Here is a 26,327-nt window from a genome sequence, read left to right as displayed (position 1 = left end):
ACTTGTTTATGTGCATGTCTTCGATTTTGTTCATGGAAGCTACTTGAATATTTAGAAGGACCTGTCGCATGATGGGATGTAAACACTGAAGATGCTGCCCAAATTGATGATGATGATGGAAATCCTTTACCAAGTGCAGGATTGGTTGGCATACCTTTAGATGACATTGTTGAATATGATGATGATGATCATGACGTTGATCCAGTACCTAGTGAGGCTCAAGCTTACATGGATCTCCTTGATGTTGAAGATCGTACTGTACGATCATAAGCTTTGTATTTTTGTTGTTATATTTTGGCTATTGGGCATTTTGAATTATGTACTAATTTAGGCTTTTGCCTTTTTAAGTTTTTTTCTAGTATGAAAATCAATATGATTTTAGGTGTCTTTTAGTTTTGGTTTTAACTTTTTATGGTTGTCTATTGAATGATGAATCATTTAAAAATTCAATCTGATATGTACATTTAATCTTTACACTATTTAAAAAAAAATTAATGTATATTAAATTTTAATTTTTAATATATTATATTATTGTCAGTCCCAACTTGACGTTTCCTATAAATTTGGGCAAAGCTTCTAGCTGTACCGGATACTTGTTCCCACATACTGGAAACTCGTGCAACATAGCATTAAAACCATTTAGAACATACCATGAATCATCAAGAGAGGAACACCTTGAACTAAAACCCCAAATACTTTTTATCAATGCAGAAAATATTCCAGTAGAGTCTAGCTCAGTACAAATAAAAATTCATGTCAAGTGAGCAGCAAAGTGCTTCCTTATATAGATAATGAGAAGGATCAACCCCTCCAAGTGGAAAATAACAGCTAGTAGCTCGATCCATGACTTGATCCTTGTCTAAAAAATTTGAACCCCTGATTAGCTGGCACAAATCTCCAAAATAATTCGATCTTCCTTGTTCACCGTGCAGGAGGGGTCAAACTTTGACTTTTGGACCATGGAGGACCTCGAAAAAAAAATTATCATTTCTTGTGCAGCATAATTAACTGTTGGGTCCAAAAATTTCGATTTGTTGGCAAATAGTCTTCTCTATCCCAACGAATTTTCTGGACTGGTCCATCCTGCCTAGGAAATGGGGCGTTTTAATTTGACTTGAAATGTTTTCCTTTGAAAATAGCCTCAATAATTTTCTTGAATAATTTTACCACTTGGAGGGTTATTAACTTTTCCCTTTCATTTTAAGTTCACAATTTCTGGCTAATTTTATTTTTATTTTTGCCAAAAAATAAAATTATAGACTAAAGAGGCGATTAAATATTTTTCCACCCTCTTAAGTGTATCTAAAAAAAATTGGTAATGGTGTTCTAATTATGAGAAACCATTCACCAAAAATATTCCTAGACACACTTTTACATCAAGATATTACAATGGTCCACCCTTAGAAGGGGAAAATCACAAAAGATACAGACTCTTAAGGCTAAACAAATTCGACACAAGACACATGATTAGAATGACAAAATATATAGACTCGATAGCACTAGGACTCACCTAAGACCTTGTCAATGAGTTCCACCCTAGCTTTGGGGTATATCTGGGAGAAAAACTCTGCCAATTAATCATGTTTAGAAACACAAGTAATTGGGGAGGTTAAAAAACTCCCTACAGTGAAACCCTTTGAGAAGAATCATAGGCTTACCTAGGTGTTGTTGCATGGTTTAATAGAACTTCTAGAATCATTTTTACAATAATTTGCAGAATCTGGAATTATAAAGATGATGATGACTAAACAAATTTTACCACACTTTTGTACTCTGCTTCTTGGAATAGTTGACATGTACATGGTCAACAAGGTCGACTTAGCCTTGGAGGAATAAATGGCTCTTCTTGACTCAAAATAAATATTTTTCTTTGTTACAAGAGTCCAAATGGGACTACAATATATGACATAAATTCTTCTTTGTCCTAGAAAGACCTAGAAGCACGAAGAACATGCTTTTGACCTAGACTTGAGCATGAAACCCATGGTTTGAATAAAATAAAATAAATTTCTTTATTTTTCTTTCTTTATACAAAATATACAATGTCAAGTTTACAAAAGGTCATTATGAAGACCAAACCTAGTTACAACTTCCAACACTCCCTCTTAACTAGGGAGGTATTCATAATCCCATCATGAAGTACAACGACTCTCAATCTTGAAGCATTCTCATAAGAACAGTCGAATTGACAAGCCATCTGTCAAGCATCTATATCATAATTAGCATTGTCATTGAAGGCCTTTACTAGACAAGCTCATCTTCATTCGTCACCATTATGCTAGGAGGCTTTATGTGAATTGCTACACTACCTCTAAGGCACATACCCAATCGAGATGTTCACTGGAAATGTCGTTTTAGGACTTTCTTCTTATCTTGGATTTCCAATCTTGAATCCTCAAAGTCTTCGACTACTCTTATCTTGGATGCCCTACCTCATCCTCAAAGAATATTGGTCTACAACTTCTTTCCTAGATTCTACAATCCATAACAAGTTCCAACGTCAGATGCTTATCCAATCCTCTAGACTCCATTCTTTCCTTATGGCCTTCACTAAGACTTACGACTATTAGTCTTGGTCTAGTGCATGACACATAAAGATAAGAACTATCCAACATCACTCCCTCTCAATTAGGGAAGAGATGTCTACCAAACCAAGCTTGTCTCTCAAATACTCAAGCTTCTTGTTTGGTAATGCTTTAGTCAGAATATTTGCTACTTGTTCATCTGTAGGTATATAATGCAGCTCCACAACCCCATCTTGTACCAGGCTTCTGATGTAATGGTACTTATTATTTATATGCTTTGTCCTAGCATGAAACATCGGGTCTTCTGTCAATCTTATGCAACTTTCATTATCACAATGTATGTGTGTAGGGCTAAGTGGTCCTTCAAATAAATCTAATAATAACTTCCTGAGCCAAACAATTTCCTGACAGACTTCACTTGCATCAGCATACTCAACTTTAACACTACTCAAAGTAATTGTATCCTGCTTTTTTCTCATCCATGAGACCATGGAAGACCTTAAGCTCAAGCATCTACCTATTTGCTTCTTCCATCTATCTCACTGCCACCCCAAACAGGATATGTATATCCCATGAGTTGGATCTCTTTACCATTATACCAGAGGCAATGATGCATGGTTCCATGCAAATATATCACAAGGTGTTTGGTTACTATCCAATGGTCATGCTTTGGCTCCATCTAAAATTGACTGAGGGCATTTAATACAAAACAAATGTCAGGTCTAGTGTTTACCAAATACATCAAGGACCCAAGCAACTATCTGTAGCAAGTAGGATCTACCAGATTAGAATCTGAACTCCTCAACTTCTTTAGAATGGTAATCATAGGAGTCATCATAGGCTCGTTGTCCATTGCACCAAATTTCTGAAGAATCTTCATCACATATTTACCTTGACCAAGATATATTTCACCTGGCTTCTGCCCAACTTCTAGTACTAAAAAATAATGCATAATCCCAAGATCCTTCGTATCAAACGCGATTGCTAACTGCTTCTTGCATTCTTAAATTTGATATTCTACACCTGTAACAAGTAGATCAATCACATACAATAGTATGATGACTAGTTCACCCTAGACCGCCTTGATGTATAGCTTAAGACCTGCAGATCTCTTGGAAAAACCAAGTCTCAATGAGTATGCATCCATTCTTGCATACCAAGCTCTAGGTGCTTGCTTTAAGCCATATAGAGCTTTCTTCAGTCTACAGACATGAGTCTCCCTCTGATTTATTTCAAATCCTTGAGGTTGCTCAATGTAAACCTCTTCATCAATAGTCCCATTCAGAAAAGTTGTCTTAACATCCATTTGATGGATGTTCCATCCCATAGTAGTAGCCAAAGAAACAAGCGATCTAATTGTTGTATATCTAACTGTAGGAGCAAAGGTTTCTTCGTCATCAATACCTTCTTTCTGTCAGAAGCATCTTGCTACATACCTTGCTTTGTATTTATCAATGCTTCCATTCGTAGCATGCTTTATCTTATATATCCATTTTGAAGTGACTATCGAATTGTCACTTGGCCTAGGAACGATTTCCCAAACTCCATTCTTCAAAATTGACTGGTATTCTTCCTGCATCACATCCTGATGTTTAGTTGCATCTTCATACGAGGAAGGTTCAACTTCAATGAGCTTCATCATATCTGCTGCATATCCAGAATACTTCTTCGGTCGTTTACTTTCTTTAAAGGTCCCCTTTGTTGTGTGTGCTTCTGCTTCTTGTAGAGCAGTTCTCAACCAAGCAGGCCTCTTTCAATTTTTAGGAACAATGACTTGCTACACAAGCTCACTAGGACCTTCAACATCTTCTTGAGTTGATGTCAGAACTTTTGTAGTTTGTAAAGATCTTGATCACTGAGTTGTGCAAATGGAGAGCCAAGGGTAATTTGTCTTTGACCATAATCCATTTTTAATGATTCTGCATATTAGGATCAAAATGGAGTCGTCGGGGTGAATTAAAATGCCTTTATAGATGTTTACTTCACCTTACAACCACTAACTTTGAAGTTCAATGAAGAACTAGGGCTTCGTTCTTCCAATGGAGTCGCCAAAATGATTGCCAATGATGTCGTAAGGGAAATAAGGGACATCTCATTTCCCCAGCAACAGTGCCACAATGTACTCACTCAAACTAGCAAGGGTCCTATGAGGGGATCCTATAGAGCAACTACTAGGTCAACGGGCAACAATGGAGCAATAGCCCACTGTCACCTCAGCTAAGGCTCCTTGCTCTTTATGGACTTTCATCGATGGGAGGAGACCCGATATAAGAGGAATCACAAGGATGAGTAGATCAATGAATGGATAGAGGCTGATTCCTAGAACCTATTCACAAGAGAGACTCAATTATGTTGCTAACATGCTTAAGAAGCAAGGCGATGGACTCTCTGGGAAGGGCTTGGAGGATAATTAAGCCTAGGGTCTAAGAATATCTCTTAACAAGACACTTCCTAGGTCTAAGGATCCTTATGGAGAAATGGCTTAGATGTAATGCTTGTAGAATATGAGTTACAATGTTGTGGCACAATAAAGAAGCCAAGCGGACCCCAACTAGGTCAAGGGTCTGGAGTTGATCACTCAAAGAGGGGCTTCACTTAATTGGGGAGGAGAAAAGAATCAAAGGACTAATTTTCTTTTGAGATTTGAATGCAATGATCCAAATGAGGACACTAACCCAAATCAACATAGGGAGAAAAATGATCCTCAAGCTAGGGCTTCCGATATCTAAAGATTCCACTATCGGAATTGCTTGAAATTTGGAGGACCCCTTGAGAAAACCCCCGTGCAGTTGTGGACCAATTTTCAAGGTGTTTGAACTCTGGATGGCTACAAAAGATTTCGCTTGATGCCCTAGGTTGTTAGTTTTTGGTAGCATCGGAAGTACTCTACCCTTGAAAATTGATGGAGAGGCTAAGGCACGAATTCTAAAGAACCCAGAAACTGTTTGGTGAAATTCCACCCGAATTGTATTTTATTAAAATAATTAATATTTTTAATGGAATTCCTAAGTCTAAACTTAGGGAAATTAAAATATTAGTGGGTATTAATCAAAATATGGGTGAGAATGATCTAGAAGGTGTTATGCTCTTAACCTGCAAAAAGATACCCAAATACAGAATATGCGAAGAAAGATACCCAGAACATAGAATAGTGAGAGACAACAGCAAATATTTTATTATTCAAAAAGCAATGTTCACTGGCCTCTTCGAGGGGGCAACCTCCAATAGAGCAGAGCTCGATACAAAAATAAGACACAATCCTCCTCGCAAGGAGTCTCTATCTTTTATATATGACTCATACATGCAATACCAAGGATCAATACCATGGGTTTTATTAATACCATCTATCTAATACTACGGCCCATTTGCAACTAACTGTGGTCCCGTCATTAATTGCGGGTTAACCACTTACAATTATTAATATGGGCTTTATTGACTCTTGACTATGACTCGATCCCATTACATAAATAAGGGGGTTAGGGTGGGACCCTAACATGCCCTCCCCCTTAAGAATAGCCTTGTCCTCAAGGTTGAAGCTGCGGAAACTGCTGAAGAATAGTGGCTGGTTCCCAAGTTGCATCTTCAGGAGAGGTGTCTTTCCACTTGACGAGGACTTCCCTAATCATGCGCCCCACAGGTGCCTGTCTCGTGTGTCTAGGACCTGTTCAGGTTGGAGCCAGATTGACCCTTCTTCGTCCACTTAAGGTAGACTGGTTTGAATTCTGCAATTGTTCCCAATCACTTTCTTGAGGCATGAGACATGGAAAACTGGATGGATTTTTGCAGTAGGTGGCAAAGCCAACTTGTAAGCCACTTCTCCAATGCGCTGAAGTACTTGATATGGTCCGTAGAATTTTGGAGATAGTTTCTGACAACCCTTGTCTTTGAGTGATGTTTGCTTATATGGTTGCAGCCTCAAAAAGACCTGATCCCCTTCTTGAAATTGGTGCTCTGAGCGATGCTGGTCTACCTGTTGCTTCATGCGGTTTTGAGCTTGATGAAGATTCTCTCTAAGATGGGCGAGCATGGTTGCGCGGTGTTGTAGGTATTGATCCACTGCTTGTACCTTTGAGCACCCCTTGATATAAGAAGTAGGGGAAGGAGGGAGTTGACCATATACTGCTTCATAGGGAGTCATTTTGGTGGTGGCATGATAGTTGGTGTTATACCACCATTCAGCCAGAGGTAACCACTGTACCCAAAGATGTTGCTTTTCTGAAGTGAAACATCTAAAGTAGGTTTCCAGACATTTGTTGATGGCTTCAGTTTGACCATCCGTTTGCGGATGATAGGAAGTACTGAGTTTTAGTTGAGTGCCTTGTAGCCTGAAGAGTTCCTGCCAAAAATTACTGGTGAAGATCGGGTCGCGATCGGACACAATAGAAGTGGGCATGCCATGCAATTTGAAGATTTGATGCATGAAAGATTGAGCAACCAAAGTCGGTGTAAATGGGTCGGGTAGGGCGCAGAAATGAGCATACTTCGAAACTCTGTCCACAACCACCATGATGACTGACTTGTTTCCTGACTTTGGAAGACCTGTAATGAAATCCATAGAAACCTCCGTCCAAATTGATGCCGGGATGGGCAACGGTTGTAATGTGCCTGGTGTGTTGACGGTCTCCCCTTTGTGGCGTTGACAGACATCGCATTCTGTGACGAAAGTAAGGATGTCCTTTTTCATGCCTGTCCAAAAAAATGATCTTCTGGTGCGAGCATACGTCTTCTCAAAGCCTAAATGTCCTGCAATGGGGGATGAGTGCAATTCTGCCAAAATGCGACTTTTGAGGGTGGATGTTGGTGAAATTACGACTCTGTCCCTGTAGCGAAGAATCTCATCTTGCCACGAGTAGCCCTTGGTTGAATTTGGATCTACCTGCAATTGAGAAATGAGTTGGGAGAGCCTGGGATGTGAAAACCATTCCCTGCGAGCCTCTTCAATCCATTCTGGAATGGGGAGGGAAATTGCTAACAGAGTACTTTCCTCCTCAAATTGGTGAGATAATGCATCTACTACACTATTGTCTTGCCCTTTCTTGTAAATGATCTCATAATCATATCCCAGCATTTTGGCAAGCCATTTATTTTGTTGTGGGGAGGATAGGCGTTGCTCCAAAAAATATTTAAGACTGTGATGGTCTGTGCGGATTTGGAAACGTCGCCCCAATAAGTAAGGTCGCCAGGTCTCTACTGCATGTAAGATGGCCATCATTTCCTTCTCGTAGGTAGATTGGCCCAGATTCTTCCCACTTAGTTGTTGGCTTGTGAAGGCCAAAGGTCGCCCTTCCTGCATTAAGACCGCCCCAATACCTGTACCCAAAGCATCACATTCAATGACAAAAGATTTGGTGAAGTCAGGTAGTGCTAAGACTGGAGTGGAACACATGGCATTTTTGAGAGTTGTAAATGCCTGTTGTGCGTCCTCATTCCAGAAGAATGAATTTTTCTTCAGGAGTTGAGTGAGGGGCTTCGCTATGCGACCATAATTGCGAACAAATTTACGATAATAGCCTCTGAGACCCAAAAATCCTCTCAAGCTCTTCAAGGTCTTAGGTTGAGGCCAATCCTGCATTGCCTGGATCTTTTTGGGGTCCACCTTGACACCTTCACGCCCCACAATGTGGCCCCCATACTCAACTTCGTCCATGCCAAACGAACACTTGGACATCTTGACAAATAATTTATGCTTGCGGAGCAGTTGCAAGAGTAGATCTACATGCTGAAGATGTGCGGCCCAAGTGCAACTACAGATGAGGATGTCATCGAAGAAGACAAGGACAAATTTCTTGAGATATGGTTTGAGAATGTGGTTCATAAGGCTCTGAAAAGTAGAGGGGGCATTAAAAAGACCGAATGGCATGACCAGTAACTCATAATGGCCTTCATGAGTTCTAAAAGCAGTCTTTGGAATGTCGATTTCCTTCATGCGAATTTGGTGGTAGCCCGAGCGAAGATCCAGCTTAGTGAAGAATTGAGCCCCATTGAGTTCATCCAGCAAATCGTCAACCACCGGGATGGGAAATTTATCTTTGACTGTCAACTTATTGAGGGCCCTGAAGTCTGGACACATCCGCCACTCCCCATCTTTCTTGAGCACCATGACCACCGGTGATGAATAAGGACTAATGCTGGGACGAATGACCCCTGCTTCCAAAAGTTCCTTGATTATTTTTTCTATTTCATTCTTTTGGGTGAACGGATATCTGTATGGGCGCACATTTGGGGGTTGGGCCCCTAGAACCAAGGTGATGCTATGATCATGTTCCCCTCTCGAGGGTGGAAGCTCATGAGGTTTGTCAAAGACCGGCAGATGGTAATTTAAATCTGTTGCATCTCAGGATGAATCGGCAGAGACTTGGTTTCGACTGCCTGGATGGCATTAAATTGAGCTATAACTCCATGATGGCCCTTTTTTAGCAATTTTTCCATCCTATGCGAGCTGATGAGAGAGGGAGCTCCCGCCTGGAGTCCCCGGAGGGTATGTGTGGAGTTGTTCTGCTTAAAACTCATATATAACTCCTGGAAATCCATTGTGATTGGCCCAAGAGTGCGAAGCCATTCAGCACCGAGGACAATGCCGCACCCTCCCATGTGTATGGCAAACATGCGGGTCTTCAACTGATAATCCCCCATTTGAAGTTTCACATTTTCACAGCGGCCTTCACATTTCATTGTGCCCCCATCCGCAATTTGGACTTTGGAAGTTAGAAACTGCTCGTACAAAACAATGCACTGCTTCCGTGACTTTTTGATGGATGAAATTATGTGTACTTCCACTATCAATCCAGACTACTACTGGGCGATGTTTAATAAAACCTCTGATTTTGAGAGTTTGAGGTGAAGAAATCTCGGCCAAAGCATGCAGCGAAATAACTGGTTCGTCAGGGACATTGTCCTTTTGGTTGTCCTCTTCCACCGCCTCATGTTCCTCCAGTGGTGGATCTTCCTCCGATGAGCTGTAATCAGTGGCATCAATTTGAAAAAATTTGGGCTCCTTGCATTTATGACCTGGGGAGTATTTTTCATCACAGTAGTAACATAATCCTTGCTTTCTTCTTTCGGCCATTTCTGCAGGTGACACCTTTTGAACCTTAAGTGTTTGAGTCGTGCTGTGAGCCTGTGGGGGGCGACCCTTAGCGGTGAAATTTGGGCGATTCTACTGGGCTGCTAACGCACATTCCACGTTACGAGCTACCTTACAAGCCTCCGTCCATGTGGGAGGGTGGTGCAGTAAGACGTGGGCTTTTATGGCTTCTTTAAGACCGCTGATAAAACATTCCGTGTAGAACACATCTGAGAGACCCCTAGTGCGGAAGGCTAAGGCTTCAAAGGCTGTAATATATTCATCCACTGTGCCAATATGTCGGAGCTTAGTAAGACGACCCAAAAAAGAAGATTCCTGGTCAAAGCATTCTGTAAGAGCTTTTCTGAAGGAGTTCCAAGTCCTAAAAGGTCCATTGCAACGTTGATGCCATTCCCACCATTGCCACCTTTCATTGTCCAAGTACATGCTCCCCACCATAAGCTCAGTCTCGTTATCTAAGATGTTATTCAGATTGAAATACTGCTCCATTTGTGCTATCCATGCTGCCGGGTGAGAACCATCAAATTTATGCATATCCAACTTGGGAGGTAGCAGACGGGATAGTTGGTGGGGGCCCCCGAGGTGAAGAGAGTGGCTAGACTCACCCTCACTGTGTCCATTGCCAATATACGCCTCCTCATGGGCTTCCTCCTTGCTCGTCGGGATTATGCTCGGGATCATGCTATTTAGTCGGTCAAGCTGAATGTGGAGGGATTGCAAGGATTCTTCAAGTTTGTCCATCCTTTCATTGGCCATAGCTTGAGCTCTAGTTTCTACCATGCACCGACCTGATGTTCTTGAAAATTGGGACCGCCTAAAAAAAAAATTTCACTAAGAATTGAATGGTACCACCGTGCTCACCTCGTCGTCCTGATTCTGATGGGCTAAATCACCAATAAGCGCCCCGGGAGATCTCAGACTTTTCTCTGCAAACTCCAAACGGAGTTTTACTCCTTCCTAATGTATATTGCAGTCGCCAAATCCTCAAAATGTCAATGCGGCCAAAAGTCCTGCGAAAATTATACCCCGGTATAGGAACCCCACACAACTACTCAGATCTAGTGGATCTGAGAGATCTGAATGGCGGATCGGATAGCTCTGGGCGGCGGAACAGACTACTGCTGCGGATCTGATGGATCTAATAGATCGGAATGGTTGGTCTGCTAACTTGGAACTGCGGGACTGATGTCTGCTACTGCTGCACCTCTTTGCGCGTTGATCTGGCAGAGATGATACGTGATCCCCAGATAGAAAAGGGAACTATTGTCTCGAGGAGTGTTAGGTGCTACAGATCACAATATACATAAGGGTCTGACAGTAATACTCAGCCCAATGTTTCAGGGCTCTAACTAAGGAGGATCAACCGTACCCTTAGCCATACAACCCGACTACCTTATCGTACAGGCGAGTAATCTCTCCGAGTGCTATTCTCGGTGTACTGTAGCAGCAAGCGGCCGACGATTATCTATGGCGAGGTTGCAGAGGAGCTAAGGGGCTTCTGATATACCCAGAAGGTACTTGAAAGACAGTCCGTACGCGGTTCTATCTAATGCGCTACTACTCGAAGGGTTACCCACAGGGGTTACAAGGGAGTCCAACAAGCGTGACCACAGTGTTGTGCCGAATCAGCTAGAATCCTGCCAGGTGAAGTGAGGTAAAACTCATTCAAATTTTTCACCAGTATTTTCTCTATAAAGGGTTGCTAGATGAGCATACTAGATCTATATTCAGATATTTCTCCTGCATAATAATAAAACCCTCAGAACTGTTGCACCGATTTTCCTGCATTGGGTTTTTCCGGGGACTATTGTGTCCAAAAATAAGTGTGTCTTATGTATCTTGTTCTTTGGTCTAGTTTTTGTTTCATGAGATCAAATATTTAATTAGTGTAGGCTGCAGAAGTAATTTGCTTCAGTATTCAGAACAATAACTTGGTTAATGTATATTAAAAATCAAGTAGGTGAAGTAGATTCAGATTTGTTACAGTAGGTGTTTCTTCGAGTCTAGGAATTTTCACATGGTATCAGAGGGGTTGATTTTGAAACAGTAAAAGCAGATCCAATGCTGAGCAGTGAGGCCGAAAGCTACACTTCACAGCAATTCGAATTCCCTTGAAGGGATTGCGCAGTCCTTAGCCAAGAAGCAGATCCGAGGAAATCTCTCTCTGAGTGAGACGACAGAGAGGTATGATTTCCAGTTCATGAGTTTGCAGAGCTAAAAGGAGTGACGCAGAGCCTCAGTGCATTGCTTGAATGGCGCAATTTATGTCGGGGTAGAAATCCGCTGGAAAAGAACGAAGACACGTAGAAGGGGAATTTTCTCCTTAGAGAAAATTCCGCCAGAAAGTTTGAATTTCTCACTTGCTTAGCAGCTAAGCAGTGCTAAGCAGTGACTAGAGGAGTCAGTTCGACAGTTAGGTGAGATGGCATTGCATGGGCTCAAAGATCAAGACGGGTTGGAAGGTGCTTCCTACTATGTCATATGCAAGGGAGTTGTCTATAGTGTGACTTTTTGCACTTTCCGGTGCTGGAATCCGATGGAAAAATTTGAGGTGAAATCTTGATTTGTGTTATTTAAACTGGTTTTTTCACTGTATATATGGATTCAACACCCGAAAAACCCCTCAGGAACTTCCATTGTGTAGGGGTTACCCATCAAGCTTGTGATGTCAATAAATTCCTGTCGGAATTTAGAGAAATTAGACTGAAAAAAAAAACCCACCTGAAAAGCTTCCCAAAAGTCGCACTAAAGACAACTCGATATGGAAGACCAGAATCTTAGTTATTCTGGAGGAATATGATCTCGAGGCCTACGTCAAAAGTGTTGTAGTTGTTCCTGCTGACAAGAATCAAAAGAAGAAATACAAGGCCAAGCAGGTGAAGGCAAAGAGGCTCATTCTCGATGGAGTTCGAGACAATGTTTTACAACTCCGACTCCGACTCCGACTCGGCGAGGATCGACTCCGACTCCGACTCCGACTCGGTAATGACTCGACCGGCTCGATTTCAATGACTCGGTCGTTGTAAAAAATACATTAAATATTTATTTTTTTTATAAAAAAACATAATTTTAAATATTTTAAACACAATTTTAAAGATTTTCATTCATGTTTCCAAACACACAGCATTATAATATAGATGGAAGACAACATATGATCAAAGTAGGCTCATGAACCAATCCATTATATCAAAATGGTACCCAATGGCAATACATAGTCAACTGTCATACATGATCAAAGACTCAAAACAAAATACAAATAACCAAGGAGGCTAGAAATGGCCTCTACAACAAAAGTAAATTGTGATGGTGACCAGACTCCAATACTAGTACTACTGGCTAGTAGCTACTGCCAGAGGAGCCAAGGTCATCTATTGCCGAAACGGAAGACAAGTTAAATTCAGTAGCCTTTGGTAAAGTTAAAGAACTTTGATTATTTTGGTGCTATTTGTTTTATTGAAACTTGGGTGTAATTTTGTTTTTGAACATTAGGCTAGCTCTTTGTCTGCTTTCAGTTTTGTAAGGAATGATGCAGTTTGTCATTAGTTGTTGGAAAAAGGAGCTTTGTTGATCAAAGATGCCCAATTTTTGGATAGGATAAAGTACTCTACTTTTAGTTCTGCTTTAGTGGCTCTTCAGAGGAAGCTATCAAGCTCATTGTATATACCTTATAACTTTTGGTTCTCTGATTGTAAATATTTTTGTGTGTATATATAAGACGTATTTTTTGAATTTTAAACAAACAAAGATATGTGTGTGACAGGGAAACCTTCCTAATATAATATAAATGTATTTCTATTAAGAAAAAAAGGACATCTGACTATCATTTCTATTCTTGATAATAAAGTTTCATTAAATTTATGCTTGACCCCAAACATTTTATGTACAGACTTTAAGCTTCTTTCAAATCTGAGGTGTAATTTATCAAGATCTTATGTCTCAACTCTCATAATCCTGAAATATTGTCTCAAAAAGAACTTGTAGTTCTTTAACTTTACCAAAAATCACAAAAAAATGAATAAATTTCATGTTTTACGCTGCCCAGCTGTAGTTTCATTGACTCGGCCGAGTCAATACTGACCCGGCCGGGTTGACCGAGTCAACTATGACTCGGCCGAGTCATTGGATGACTCGGCCGAGTCATAGTTGACTCAGTCAACCGAGCCGGGTTGCTGGCCGGGTCAAAGATTTTGGTAATGGCTCGGTTCGAAACGGCCGTTTCGGAGTTGACTCGGCCGGGTTGTAAAACAATGGTTCGAGATCATGTGGTCTCACACTTGCAGGGCAAGGATACAGCCCGAGAGATGTAGGAAACCTTGTCTTCTCTATATGAAGGATCTTCCGAACGACGGAAGATGTACTTAGAGCAGAAGTTGTAGTGGACTTTGATGCAAAAAGGAGAAGGGGTGAACCTCTATCTTCAACGTCTTCAGGACACTAGAGACCAGCTTGCTGCAGTGGGGTACACTCCTCAGTCAACCGCGATGGTGAGGATATCCCTGAATGGAGTCTCGGATAAATGGCAAGTTTTCGTCCAAAGCATATTGGGCAAAGAAAAACTACCTTCATGGGAGGAGATGTGGGCGGCTCTTCAACAAGAGGAGTTAAGGAGGGACCTAGTGAAGGTCAGCATCAGTGGCAGCAGTGGGAGTGGCACAAAGACGAAGGAGGAAGAGGAAAACACAACTCTAGCATCAAAGGGACAGCAGAAGTAGAAGCAAAAGTGGAAGAAGGACATTTCGAAGGTGAAATGTTTCAGATGTGGCGAGATGGGTAACTTTGCATCTTAGTCTCCTTTGAAGCAAAAGGATAAGGACGAGAAGCATGATCCAAAGGTTATAGATGCAAAGATAGACGAGGATGAGTATGCCATGAGTGCCCACGCATCTCGAGGAGGGAGATGGGTTGATATTGAGTTGTAGTCAGGAGGACTACATGTGGGCAGGATCCCTGAGGAGTCCACCTCTTGGATCAATTCCTTGCTACGGGAGACCAAGATTCAGCAGTAGTGAGATGGACTTAGTGTCAAATGATGCAATGGATTGTTTAGAGGACCGATGCAATAGCTTGGGACCAGAGACTGATCAACGCATAGCAAGGTTGGCAGCAGTGCAGTTGGCACAGTGCAGAAGTCAGCGACAACGCAGACAATTCAGAGGGTCAGAGACTAGTAGCAATCAGATTCCAACATTCATTGTATTATGTTGAACACAGTTAAGTTCAGCTAATTTTGGATGTTTTTCAATTGCTTCTCTCAACAACTGAGTTGCAGTACAGATGCAGTGTTAGCAGTGGCAACGTTAGCACCATAGCAGATGCAGCGTTTGAGAGGGAGTTGTACTACAAATGTAGCAGTGGCAGTGGCAGTGTCATGGGCAGCAGTACAGAAGCAGCAGCAGCAACAGTATGATGTTGGTAGCAGCAGCAGTGCAAAAAGGAGGTGCTTCAAAGACAGAGAAGCATGCAGGTGGACATTGTTGCTAAAGCACTTTCCTCGCTAAGAGGGAGTGTTAGTTTTTTGTAGCATCGAAAGTGCTCTAGCCTTGAAAATTGGTGGAAAGGCTAAAGCACATGAGTTTAAAGGAACCCAACAATCGTTTGGTGAAATTCCACCTGGATTGTATTTTATTAAAATAGTTAATATTTTTAATGGAGTTCCTAAGTCTTGACTAGGGAAATTAAAATATTAATGAGTATTAATCAAAATATGGGTGAGAATGATCTAGAAAACGAATCAAGTCATGTTTTAATCTTAGTCGGTGATTAGAGACTTAACCTCGACAGTTGAAGACTCAACAGGAAAAGTATAAAATGGAGGCTTGGGGTTCATTTGAAAACACAAAGAGAGATTGAGGAAATCGATTTTCTGAGGTGAAAAGTTCTCAGGAGGAAAATCGATTGGGGAGATCTTGCAACTAAGGGGCAGTGAGAATCCGGGAGGACTTTACGGAGAATACTGACAAAGAGGAGGAGAGAGCTTGTAGAGAGGCAGTGCAGTAGCCAAGAGCGCTGACGCAGAAAAGTTGTCTATCACGCAGAATCCAGAACTGCGGGAACAGCGAAAACTGTCGGGAACTGCTGGAACTATCGGGAACAGTCGAGAGACCTGACGCAGAGGACAGAGAAGGTGACGCAGGGCAAACGCAAAGCCAGCACAGAAATAGCCGAGGTTAGCCAGTCTTGTGCCAGATCAGCGGGAATTCTGCCGGATGAAGTGAGGTAAAACTCACTAAAATTTTCCGTGAGTATTTTCTTTGTAAAAGATTGCTAGATGAGCATCCTAGATTTGTATTCAGATATTTCTCCTACATAATAATAAAACCCTCAGAACTGTTGCACCAGTTTTCCTATATTGGGTTTTTCCGGGGAATATTGTGTCCAAAAATAAGTGTGTCCTATGTATCTTGTTCTTTGCTCTAGTTTTTGTTTCATGAGATCAAATATTTAATTAGTGTATTCAGAAGAATAACTTGGTTAATGTATATTAAAAATCAAGTAGGTGAAGTAGATTCAGATTTGCTGCAGTAGGGGTTTGTTCGAGTCTAGGAATTTTCACATAAGTGTACCTCTAGGGTTAGGCATAGAAATGGGAAAAGAGAGGAAAAGAGAGGTAAATTTGACCACCAAAGGGATACGAGGATCAGTCACTTAATGCTTGGGCTTAATGGAATTAAGATACACATAGATCATGAAATTTCGGGTGCTAAGGAGCACTAATTGACCTTTGCTAGCGTCTCCAAGGGAAACAACTAGGTCAATAAAGATTTATACTTCAAATTTGCGAAGGAGACAAAGTTTCAAGGTCTTCAGCCTAAGAGGTGCCTCTAGGAACATTCACTGAATCCCTCAAAGATCAACGCATGCATTTAATTACTTATTCAAGGTCCTCGAAGAATTCTGCATTATATTTAACCCATATAAGAATAAAGATAGCAATATACATGCAGTTAACCAATAACATAATAATATACATGCACTAACTAGTAAGATAACAAGAATAGCATCAAAATTTCAACCTACATGAGAGAGAGAGTATATACATTTATCAACTTTGCATTAGAGAAGCTACAAAGAAAATAGCGAAATCCAAACATAATAGTGCATCAAGACAAGCTCCAAAACTTCATCCCAAAAAAAGGTGTGAAAATCTCATAAGAGATACTAATCCAATCCAAGTGATGATGATCAAAATGAATCACCTCACTTCTATTTACACAATCACTAAGGAGTATTATTTGCTTAATTTGGCCTAATTGAGCCCCAAATAATAAAATAATGTGCAATAATAGCATCCCTTGGTGACAAACCCACCAAGATAGCTTAATAACATAATGATAAGCTTCCCAAGAGAGTCGAATGATCAATAAAATGAGTCGTTGGGCCTTTGATGAGCTTTTCAGTATGCCATGATGTGAGAATGGACCTCAAACATAGTGGACAAGGGTTGGCCCCTTATTATCCAAGGAAATCCCTGTGGTGCCCCCAATTGGGTGTGAGGGGCACAAGAACATCCTCATGGGTCTCTAAGTGGATCGAAAGTTCTTGTAAACCATATATAAGGGCTTGGAGGATAGCATAATCCCTCATCTGGACCTTGGATCATCTGCCAAGTGTGTGGTGCATGGGTGGAGCCGATTGGGCATGGTGAATCAGGTGCATCATCCTCATCCAAAGGTAGAACACAAGCAATCAATGAGTGGTGTTGGGGATCCATGAAGCGCTCTCTATTATGGTGGAGATCCATGGCTCTCAACTCTCACCCTACAAATGCCAATGTAGCCCTTAAGAGGGCTAGGACCCCATATAGGGAGACCAAGCCCCAAATGGAGGCCCACTTGCAATCTTGCATATGATCCAATGCGTCCCCTTGCCCTCCAATACAACCATTCATTAGAATAATCAAGTAAAGAGCTTACAAGTCATGGAATCAATGGTCATTTCATGGTGGCATGCCCTTCCATAATGGCCTTTGGCATGTACAAGTGTCTCCAAGCTCAATAAGGGGGTAAACCAAGGACCCCACTAGGTGGTTTCATCCTTTAAGGGGGTAACATGTCCATGGTATATCCCTCAAGTGGTAGGTGGAAAATGATATAGTAACAGAACGAAGTGGGGATCAAGGGTATCATCCATACCACATGTTATGGTACAAAGGTAGCTATAATAAGGAAAGCCCACACCTGGGTATATGAGTGTAGGAGGGAGCAAATCGTGGTACATGAATTACCCCATCCTTTGTTTTTACACCCTTCTTCATATGCCTTTTTCCTTTGAATGATTTTTCTTCATAACTGCTCGGGGTTTTAGGGGATGAGAGCATGATGTGTAGTATATAGCAGTGGATACACCCTTAAGGTGGGGCGGTTCATCGCCCACCAAAGGTTGGGACAATCATGGATTTTTTAATGATGGAGGGGGCTCATCTAGGGCATGTAGGAACCAGGGTGATGGGCATGGAAAAGGGGTAGAGCACATATTTGGCTTTTGCCCACGCGCTAAATTTGTATGTCCCAACCATTTTTTACATTTTGTGGTACATTTCCTATTGAGAGTGGCCAAACTATGTTTTTTCTTTTCTTTTTTGCTACAACCTCCGGGCATCGTTTCAGGCCCGACCCAAGGTGCAGACGAGGGGAGGGGGAGGTTAACCCTATGTGGGCCTAGTGGACACATGTGGACCCAAATGGGAGAAGAGATGAATGGGGCTAAAATGAGTGGAAGGGAGCGATGTATATGGTGTCAGGGTGTAGGACCACACAACCAAAATCAAGATTTCCCATGTAGTTCCAACTCTAAAGCTAATGACCAATAAAGGAGATCCCACGGGACTATGATACAAGGGTAACCGCCAAATCGAGCGGAGGAGACAAGAATACAGACCTAGCCCACTCTTTCTATCGAATCCTTCCACCAATCCATGGCCAAACGTGTCCATGATGAGTAAGGAAAATTACTCAACTATACCAATGAAAAGCCATACCTTCAGCGTCGAGAGGCCCACCATCAAAAATACGGTCATAACAGATGGGCGAGCGACTACATGGTTGGCTCATGTGGTGGAGATAATGGCACATCGAGCTATCTGGTGGTTGCAAGGGGTTGTTGGCTGCCAGTTGAGGACCATCTAGGAGAAAAAGATTTCTCCTATGCATATTACCCACAGGGGGTGAGTAACAAGACCCATGATTGGTTGGGGAGATTGATCATGGCAGAGAGAGATATTCGTATTTGTGATCTCTTCCTTAACCTATGGGATGTGAGACCTATGATTGGTCGGGATGATTGATCTTGAGAGAAAGAGAAAAATACTTCCCTAGCTAAGAGCGAGTGCTGGAAAAAATGGTAGTCACGGTGGTATTTTCATCTTGAAAAAGATGATTGGAAATTTTAATTTTTAAATTTTCCTCCAAAATATTTCAAGTTGGCCTCATGATGTTTAGGTCGGTTGAGCCCCTAAGAGGCACCCATTTGGCCCCCACTTGAACGCTATATAAAGGAGATCATCGCTCCTCATTTGGACACATCATAAAGGAGATCATCTCTCCTCATTTGGACACATCAATTTTGTCTTGTCTATCTCTGATCTAGTGAATTACACAGGGAGAAAAGGAGACCTGAAATTTCAGGAAGAGGGGATTTCATCCTATTCTTGGGTATTGGTTTGCCTATTATCTAGATATTGTTTCTGATGTATTGCTGAACTATGAACTCTCTCTCTCATAAGAAAAGTATTTTCTAGGTTTTCCCCTTGCGGGTTTTTCCCTGGCTGTGAGCCTAATTTCTGTGTCTCTTGTCTCAATGTCTCATGATTATTTTATTGCTCTTGCATGTTTTAATGGTTGAATCTTCTTCTGTATAACTGCTTAATGATGTTGGATAAATATTAAATAATATGTGAAATTAATGTTAACCGAATCATTGGACGTAGTTATCCACGGAAGGAAATCATTTCTAGCTTGTGCCCTAGAAATTTCAACAGCATTAAACTAATCCATGCATTCAGAATACCAATCTGTTTGACAATAGGCTAATATAAAAAATAAGGAAAATCAATATTAAGAATAGAACCACCAACGAATATGTAGTTTTCCTCAATGAATTTTATACAAAGATAGACAACCTTGTCAAAAAATATGTTTTAGTCAAAACTCACTCTTGAACATGACAATGCAAAGCTCTTTAAATCTTAACACCACATTTGGTATAGTCAAATATTTAGATTGTACAGCTAATTAGTAACGCACATGTACCTATTGAATGTATCAGTAAAAAACCAAACTACCTAGTACCAACTAGCTATGAAAAGAATAAGATGCTTCACCTGCTGCTCAAGGAGATGGAGGAATTTATACCAAACAACATGCAAAAGCTGAGACTGCACATATTGTTGTAATGCACCCACAAAATGACTAACTTGTTGCCTGATATGTGGAAAGACTTATGTTAGATGTAAGTTTTATATATGAGAGAGATTCAATATAAAAGCATTTCTAGTAATAAAGAATTGCATATCCAACATAACATTATAATATGCATAGCCACGACAAAAGTAACAAGAAATATGTCCTTATAGAAACTATAGGCAACTATAATATGAAGACTTCATCCACTCCACTACCAAACAAAGGAAAAAAAGGAATATAGTTGGGAAAAACAGCAAACCAAAGAAAGTAAGGAATTACAGCAAAACATTACGAATCACAGAAACCTGAACTCAGAAATTTTATTAATGTCTACAAATGACCAAAATAGATAAAAGAGACTCAAAACCACAAAAAACGATAGCAACCACAAGCGTGTATAAGCCACACAAGGTTACATGACATAGAGAATAAGAATACCATACAGACGGAATAAAACAAAATGAACTACTCTCACAGGATAGAGGATGCACTTACGAAGGGGTAAAAGAAATGAGGAAAATTCTTTTGATTCAAATGGAAAAATGCAAAAATTGGTACTTCTATTGATTCGCGTATAGTAACCAACACTAGTTCAAGATCTCATCCAAACAGTTGGGTCTTACATAATATCAGATAGCTTTATTAGAATCCACGGATAGCTGAAAAATTAGGTTACTCAATTAAAAAGTACAATCCAAAAGTGACAACGATGAGAGTGCCAAAATAACTCCTAGAAGCTAAAATACAGCAAAAAAATAAAATAACTTGAACTATTGAATGAGATTAGAAGCCAAAGAAAAGCATGGATACAACATAACAAATAACTACACATCATCATAACTAGCCATAGTATGAGAACGTGAAGATGAAGCCCAATTATCTGCACTGGAAACAAAGTGGAAGTGGAGGAGGAGATGAGAGCGTACTTGTTGTACCATCAACATATACAAGAAGCAAATAAACTTCTTCACAATGTCCTTCCAAGAAACTCTAGGACAAATTTAAAATGATCATGCAACCCTAGTAGACGATGGTGAAGAATCAATAAAAACTTTCCTAATACTTGAGATTGTCAAAAAGAACTTGGCCATGAAAGACAAGTATGATGAAGGGAACAAGCATACCAATTCAACTATGTTGGTGATCATAACCTAAAGCCATTAAAAATAAAAAAACCACAAAGTCTGAATCATTGATGACGATAGAAAATATCAATGTTGTTACACTTGGACTGACAAAGACTCAGCGAGCATAGGACTTGGAAAGACTCAACAAGTCGAGAAACACATGGCAAAGACTTAGCAAATCCAAAAAGAATTACAATATATTAAATATTGTACAAAAATATAACGCGTTTAATGGTGACTTTGTGGTGAGTATGGAGAGTTTCCCATGACTTCCTCAAGTGGTGAATTTAAAGGGAAAGTCTTAAGCGAGTACTCACTGTTACCCACCACCTATGGGTAGTGTATAAATGACAAAATTTGTTCTCCTAGATGGTCCTCTGTTGATAGCCAGCAGCCCCTTGCAGCCACTAGATAGCTCGATGTGCCATAATCTCCGACACCTGAGCCATCCATGTGGTCCCTCGCTCCCTTATTAGGATTGTATGTTTCAAGGTGGGCCTCCTGACCCCAAAGGTATGTCATCTTTTCATTGGTGTAGTTAAGTAATTTTCCTTACTTGTCATGGGCACTTTTGGGCACGGATTAGTGGGGGGATTCGGCGGAAAGAATGGGCTAGCTCTGTACTCTTGTCTCTATTGCCCGATTCTATGGTTAACCTTGTATCCTAGTCTCGTGGGATCTCCTTTACTGACCACTAGCTTTAGGGTTGGCAATCTTCAAAAATCCTGAGTTTGGTTACGTGGTCCCGCTTCTCAACACCACATACATCACCCCCTTCCACTCATTTTAGCCCTATTCATTGTTGATTTTTGGGTAGCATCAGATGTGATCTAGCTCCAAAAATTTGTGGAGAGGCTAGAACACATGAGATCTCCAAGACCCAGAATCGTTTGGTGAAATTTCACCCGGATTGTATTTTATTAAAATAATTAATATTTTTAATGGGGTTCCTAAGTCTAAACTTAGGAAACTTAAAATATTAATGAGTATTAATAAAAATATGGGTGAGCAAGTTCTAAGAGACGAGGATCAAGTCTAATTTAATCTTAGCCATTGATTACAGACTTAACCTCGGTCCTTGATATCTCAACAAGGAAAGTATAAATGGAGGCTTGGGGTCAGCTGGAGAAGACACATAGAGAGATTGAGGAAATCGATTTTCTAAAGTGAGAAGTTCTCAAGAAGCAAATCGATTGGCGAGATCTTGCAGCTGAGGGGCAATGATAGTTCGAGAATACAGACAGGGGCGGAGAGAAGCTTGTGGAGGAAACACAATAGCCGGGAGAGCTGACGATGGGCCAATCTGGGCCCACAGAGCCTTAACGCAGAGCCAGGAGGGCTAGCGCAAAGGAAGTGCTGCCTTCCACACGGAAAGTCGGGGAGCTGCCGGAAATTGTCGGAACAGCCGAGAAAGCTAAAGCAGTGGGCAGAAGTGTTGACGCAAAGCTGATGCAGAGCCCTAGAGATCTCCACGCAGGCCCACACAGTTACTGCGAAGGGGCAGCGCAGTTGTAGTCAGGGCCAGCGAGTTATCCTGCCGGATCAGCCGGATTCTGTTGGGTGAAGTGAGGTAAATCTCACTCAGGTTCTCCGCCATTGTATTTCTCTGTCACTGGTTTGTCGGGAGGGCAACCAGCATTTGTATTCAAAACTTCTGCTTAATAATAGAAAACCCTCAAAGTTGTTGCACCGGTTTTCTCGCATTAGGTTTTTCTGGGGACATTTAGTCCAAAAATAAGTGTCCTTTGCATGTTTGTCTCATTTATTTTTTAGTACTTGACCTGTATAGTGGTGTAGGATGCAGTGTATTTACATTAGTACTTTTTGAATATTTCTAAAAATAACTTGTTAAATGAAGAATACAAGTAGGAAATGTAAATCAGTTTTCTACAGTAGGATTTCTGGTTTATTCGATTCAGAAATTTTCACATGGTATCAGAGAAATTGCAGATAAAGGAGTACTGGAGCCATCAGCAAAAGGACAGAGGAAAATCTGTGTTGTCCCGAGAGAAAGCAGATTTTCTGGCTGAGTGAACAGAGGAGGGGTGACACAGTCACCAAGGGAGGCTCACGTAGAGCTTGCGTCAACCTGATTGAGTGACGTTGTTGTAGAAGGCAGCGCAATGATTGTTGGGGCAGCACAAATACTATTGAGTCTCGTTTTTCCGGTTGTCGTGGCCAAAGGTGCAGTGCAAATTTCATTTGGAGTTGTTGGTGGGTGCTAATTCTATTGGTATAGAACAGTACCTAGTGGGGCAGAAGCAAAGTAGAGGGAATCAATTCCTCAGAAGATTTCTTGCCAAGAAATCTAGATCAAGTGTTGAGCAGCAACAAAGAGAGATCAAAGAGGGGTGGTTCGACAGTTGTTGGCAGAAGAATTTCCTTGAAGGAAATCGAACTTCAGAGGGAGCTTGTTCCTTCGAGGATTTCTAGTGCCAAAGAAATCCATATCCGAGTTTTGCTGGGGCAGCAACAAAAGAAGGAGAAGAGAACCACCTTGACACTCAGTTCAGTAGAGATGGCAGTTAATGGACTGAGAGATCAAGCTAGGTTGGATGGAGCATCCAACTTTGTCATCTGGAAGGCCAGGATCCTAGCAGTTTTGGACAAAAATCGCATCAAGGATTATGCCTTGAAGATGGTTGTTGTTCTGGTTGATGTTGATCCTCTCAAGAAGTACGAGGAGGCTCAGGAAAAAGCGAAGTGCATGATCTTGGATGGGGTCAAGGATCATGTGATCCCACATATTGCTAAGAAGGACACAGCAAGGGAAATGTGGGAGGCCTTGACCACTTTGTACGAGGGAACTTCCGTTCAACGGAAGATGTTGCTTGAGAGTCAGCTGAGACAGTATCAGATGCAGAAGGGAGAAGAAATCGATCCCTTCCTTCTCAGGTTGCAAGGGATCCGAGACCAACTAACTTCCGTAGGGTCTACACTAGATCTTGAATTCATGGTCAGGACTACCCTGAATGCAGTCACTGAAGACTGGGAAACCTTTGTCCAGAGCATCTTGGGCAGGGCTTCTCTCCCTAGTTGGGAGGAGATGTGGGCAGCTCTTCGACAAGAAGAGATCAGACAGTTGACCAAGGCGGGAAGCAACAGCAAAGGGATCAGAGCCAAGAAGTAGGAATAGGAGGATGCAGCTCTCGCATCAATGGGACAGCAAGGGCAGCGGAAGAGGAAAAAGAAAGATATATCCAAAGGCAGATGCTTCAGATGTGGAGAACTGGGTCATCTTGTCACTCAGTGCCCTCGGAACAAGGGCAAGGAAGAGAAGTCCGACTCAAACGCTGCTCCAACGAAAGCTGACAAAGAGGACGATGATGAGGATTACACCATGAGTGCTCATGCACCTCTAGAGAAGAGGTGGGCCGATATTGAGCTATAGTCGGGAGGATTACACAAGGGCAAGATCCTTGAGGTGCCCAAACCCTTGGATCACATACAACTACAGGAGCCCTTAATGACAATAGCAGAATGACGGGAGTCAATTGATGCGAGGGATGATGAAGCAACAGTGGCAAAGCTAGAATGCCAAAGTCTAAAGCAGCACAGTAGAATGTTGCAGCAGTGCGGAAGGCATAGAGCAAATACAATAGCAATGCAGTAGCATAAGAGGGTCAGCACAAATTAGCAGTAGAGGTAGCTTCAGCATCAAGGGGCATCCAGACTAAGCAGCATGTCAGCTTTTGGGTGACTTTTCAGTTGCTTACTTCTCAGCAACTGAGTTACAGTGAAACAGTTAGCAGTGGCAGTGATATGGGCAGCATGATGCAGCATATCGAGAGGGAGCCACAATACAGATGTACCAGTGACAGTGGCAGTCTCATGGGCAGCAATACAAATTGCAGCAGCGCAGTGGATCAAGGACAGCAAGCCGAGCATCAGCAGTGCAGAGCACTGATGTCGTGGATCAGTGTGATACTTCTGTTAGGAGGTATTGCTAGAGCACGTTCCTCGCTAAGAGGGAGTGTTGATTTTTGGGTAGCACCGAATGTGCTCTAGCTCCGAAATTTTGTGGAGAGGCTAGAACACATGCGATCTCCCAGACCCAAAAATCGTTTGGTGAAATTTCACCTGGATTGTATTTTATTAAAATAATTAATATTTTTAATGGGGTTCCTTTCCTAAGTCTAAACTTAGGAAAATTAAAATATTAATGGGTATTAATAAAAATATGGGCGAGAAGCTTCTAAGAGACGAGGATCAAGCCTAATTTAATCTTAGCCATTTATTAGAGACTTAATTGCGGTTATTGATATCTCAACAAGAAAAGTATAAATGGGGGCTTAGGGCCAGTTGGAGAAGACACACAGAGAGATTAAGGAAATCGATTATCTGAGGTGAGAAGTTCTCGGGAAGGAAATCGATTGGGGAGATCTTGCAACTTAGGGGCAGTGATAGTTTGGGAATACAGACAAAGAGGCAGAGAGAAGCTTGCGGAGGCAACGCAGTAGCTGAGACAGTGTTGCAGGAAACATCCCCCCCTGGATCAAAAGCCTGATCCGCGATCAGTACGGATCCGTTTGTGATCTGCCCTCCGAAACGCAGATCGAGCTGATAAATACGCTTCCTGCCAATTCGAAACCGTACGACCAATCCACGTTCGGTTTTTCCAAAACCCATTCCGTACGACGAATCGGTTGTGCGATCTGCAGCGCATCCGAGTCGGATCCGTATAGATCACAACCGCTTCGTCGGGAGAGTGGCCACTTCCACCGCGCAAGACAAAAGAAGGCAACCTTTCTTAATTTTTTTCATTTTTTTTGTTTTCCTTGGTTGGGGGTGGGTCCACCTTGGGTTAGGGTGAGGAGTGAAGGGATTTAATACCCTTTCATCTCTCATTTGCTCACTTTTATTTTATGAGAGCTTGGAGAAGAGAGGAGAAGAGAAGGGAGGAGAAAGAGAGGAGAGTGAAGGAGGAGGAGCTAAGAGAAGCAGGAGGAGCTTGGAGGAATTCCATCTACAAGAGCTAAAGAGGTAAGTGCAAACCCCAAACTCCCTCACTTTTTTGACATTGTTTTTTGTATTTTTCTCCTCCCTCTCCTACTCTTTCCCATTCTTTCCACTTGCTCATTTAATTGCAGATTGTCCACCACCTATATCCATATTCCAAGATGGCATTCTTTTGGCTGCTATGTATCATTCCACTTTTGATTTTAATGATGGCAAGGGGGGGTAGGAATAG

General features: G+C 41.6%; 1 protein-coding gene across 3 annotated transcripts in view; it reads right to left on the bottom strand.

The window, feature by feature from the left end:
* Positions 1-26,327, bottom strand: part of LOC149255748 (Spc97 / Spc98 family of spindle pole body (SBP) component) — a 334,350-nt gene that overhangs the window by 84,986 nt on the left and 223,037 nt on the right. For all 3 annotated transcript variants that reach the window (XM_089460559.1, XM_089460560.1, XM_089460558.1), the window contains exon 11: positions 19,928-20,027. In XM_089460559.1, coding sequence (XP_089316685.1) covers positions 19,928-20,027 — 100 coding nt within the window. The remainder of the gene's footprint in view (positions 1-19,927; positions 20,028-26,327) is intronic.

The sequence above is a fragment of the Pinus tabuliformis genome, chromosome 7 (genome assembly GCF_031772625.1).
Source record: "Pinus tabuliformis cultivar Carrire ecotype Pingquan chromosome 7, CPIR1, whole genome shotgun sequence".
Classification (NCBI taxonomy): Eukaryota; Viridiplantae; Streptophyta; class Pinopsida; order Pinales; family Pinaceae; genus Pinus; species Pinus tabuliformis.
Note: the sequence above shows the minus strand (reverse complement) of the source record. Positions and strands in the feature narration are given on the sequence as shown.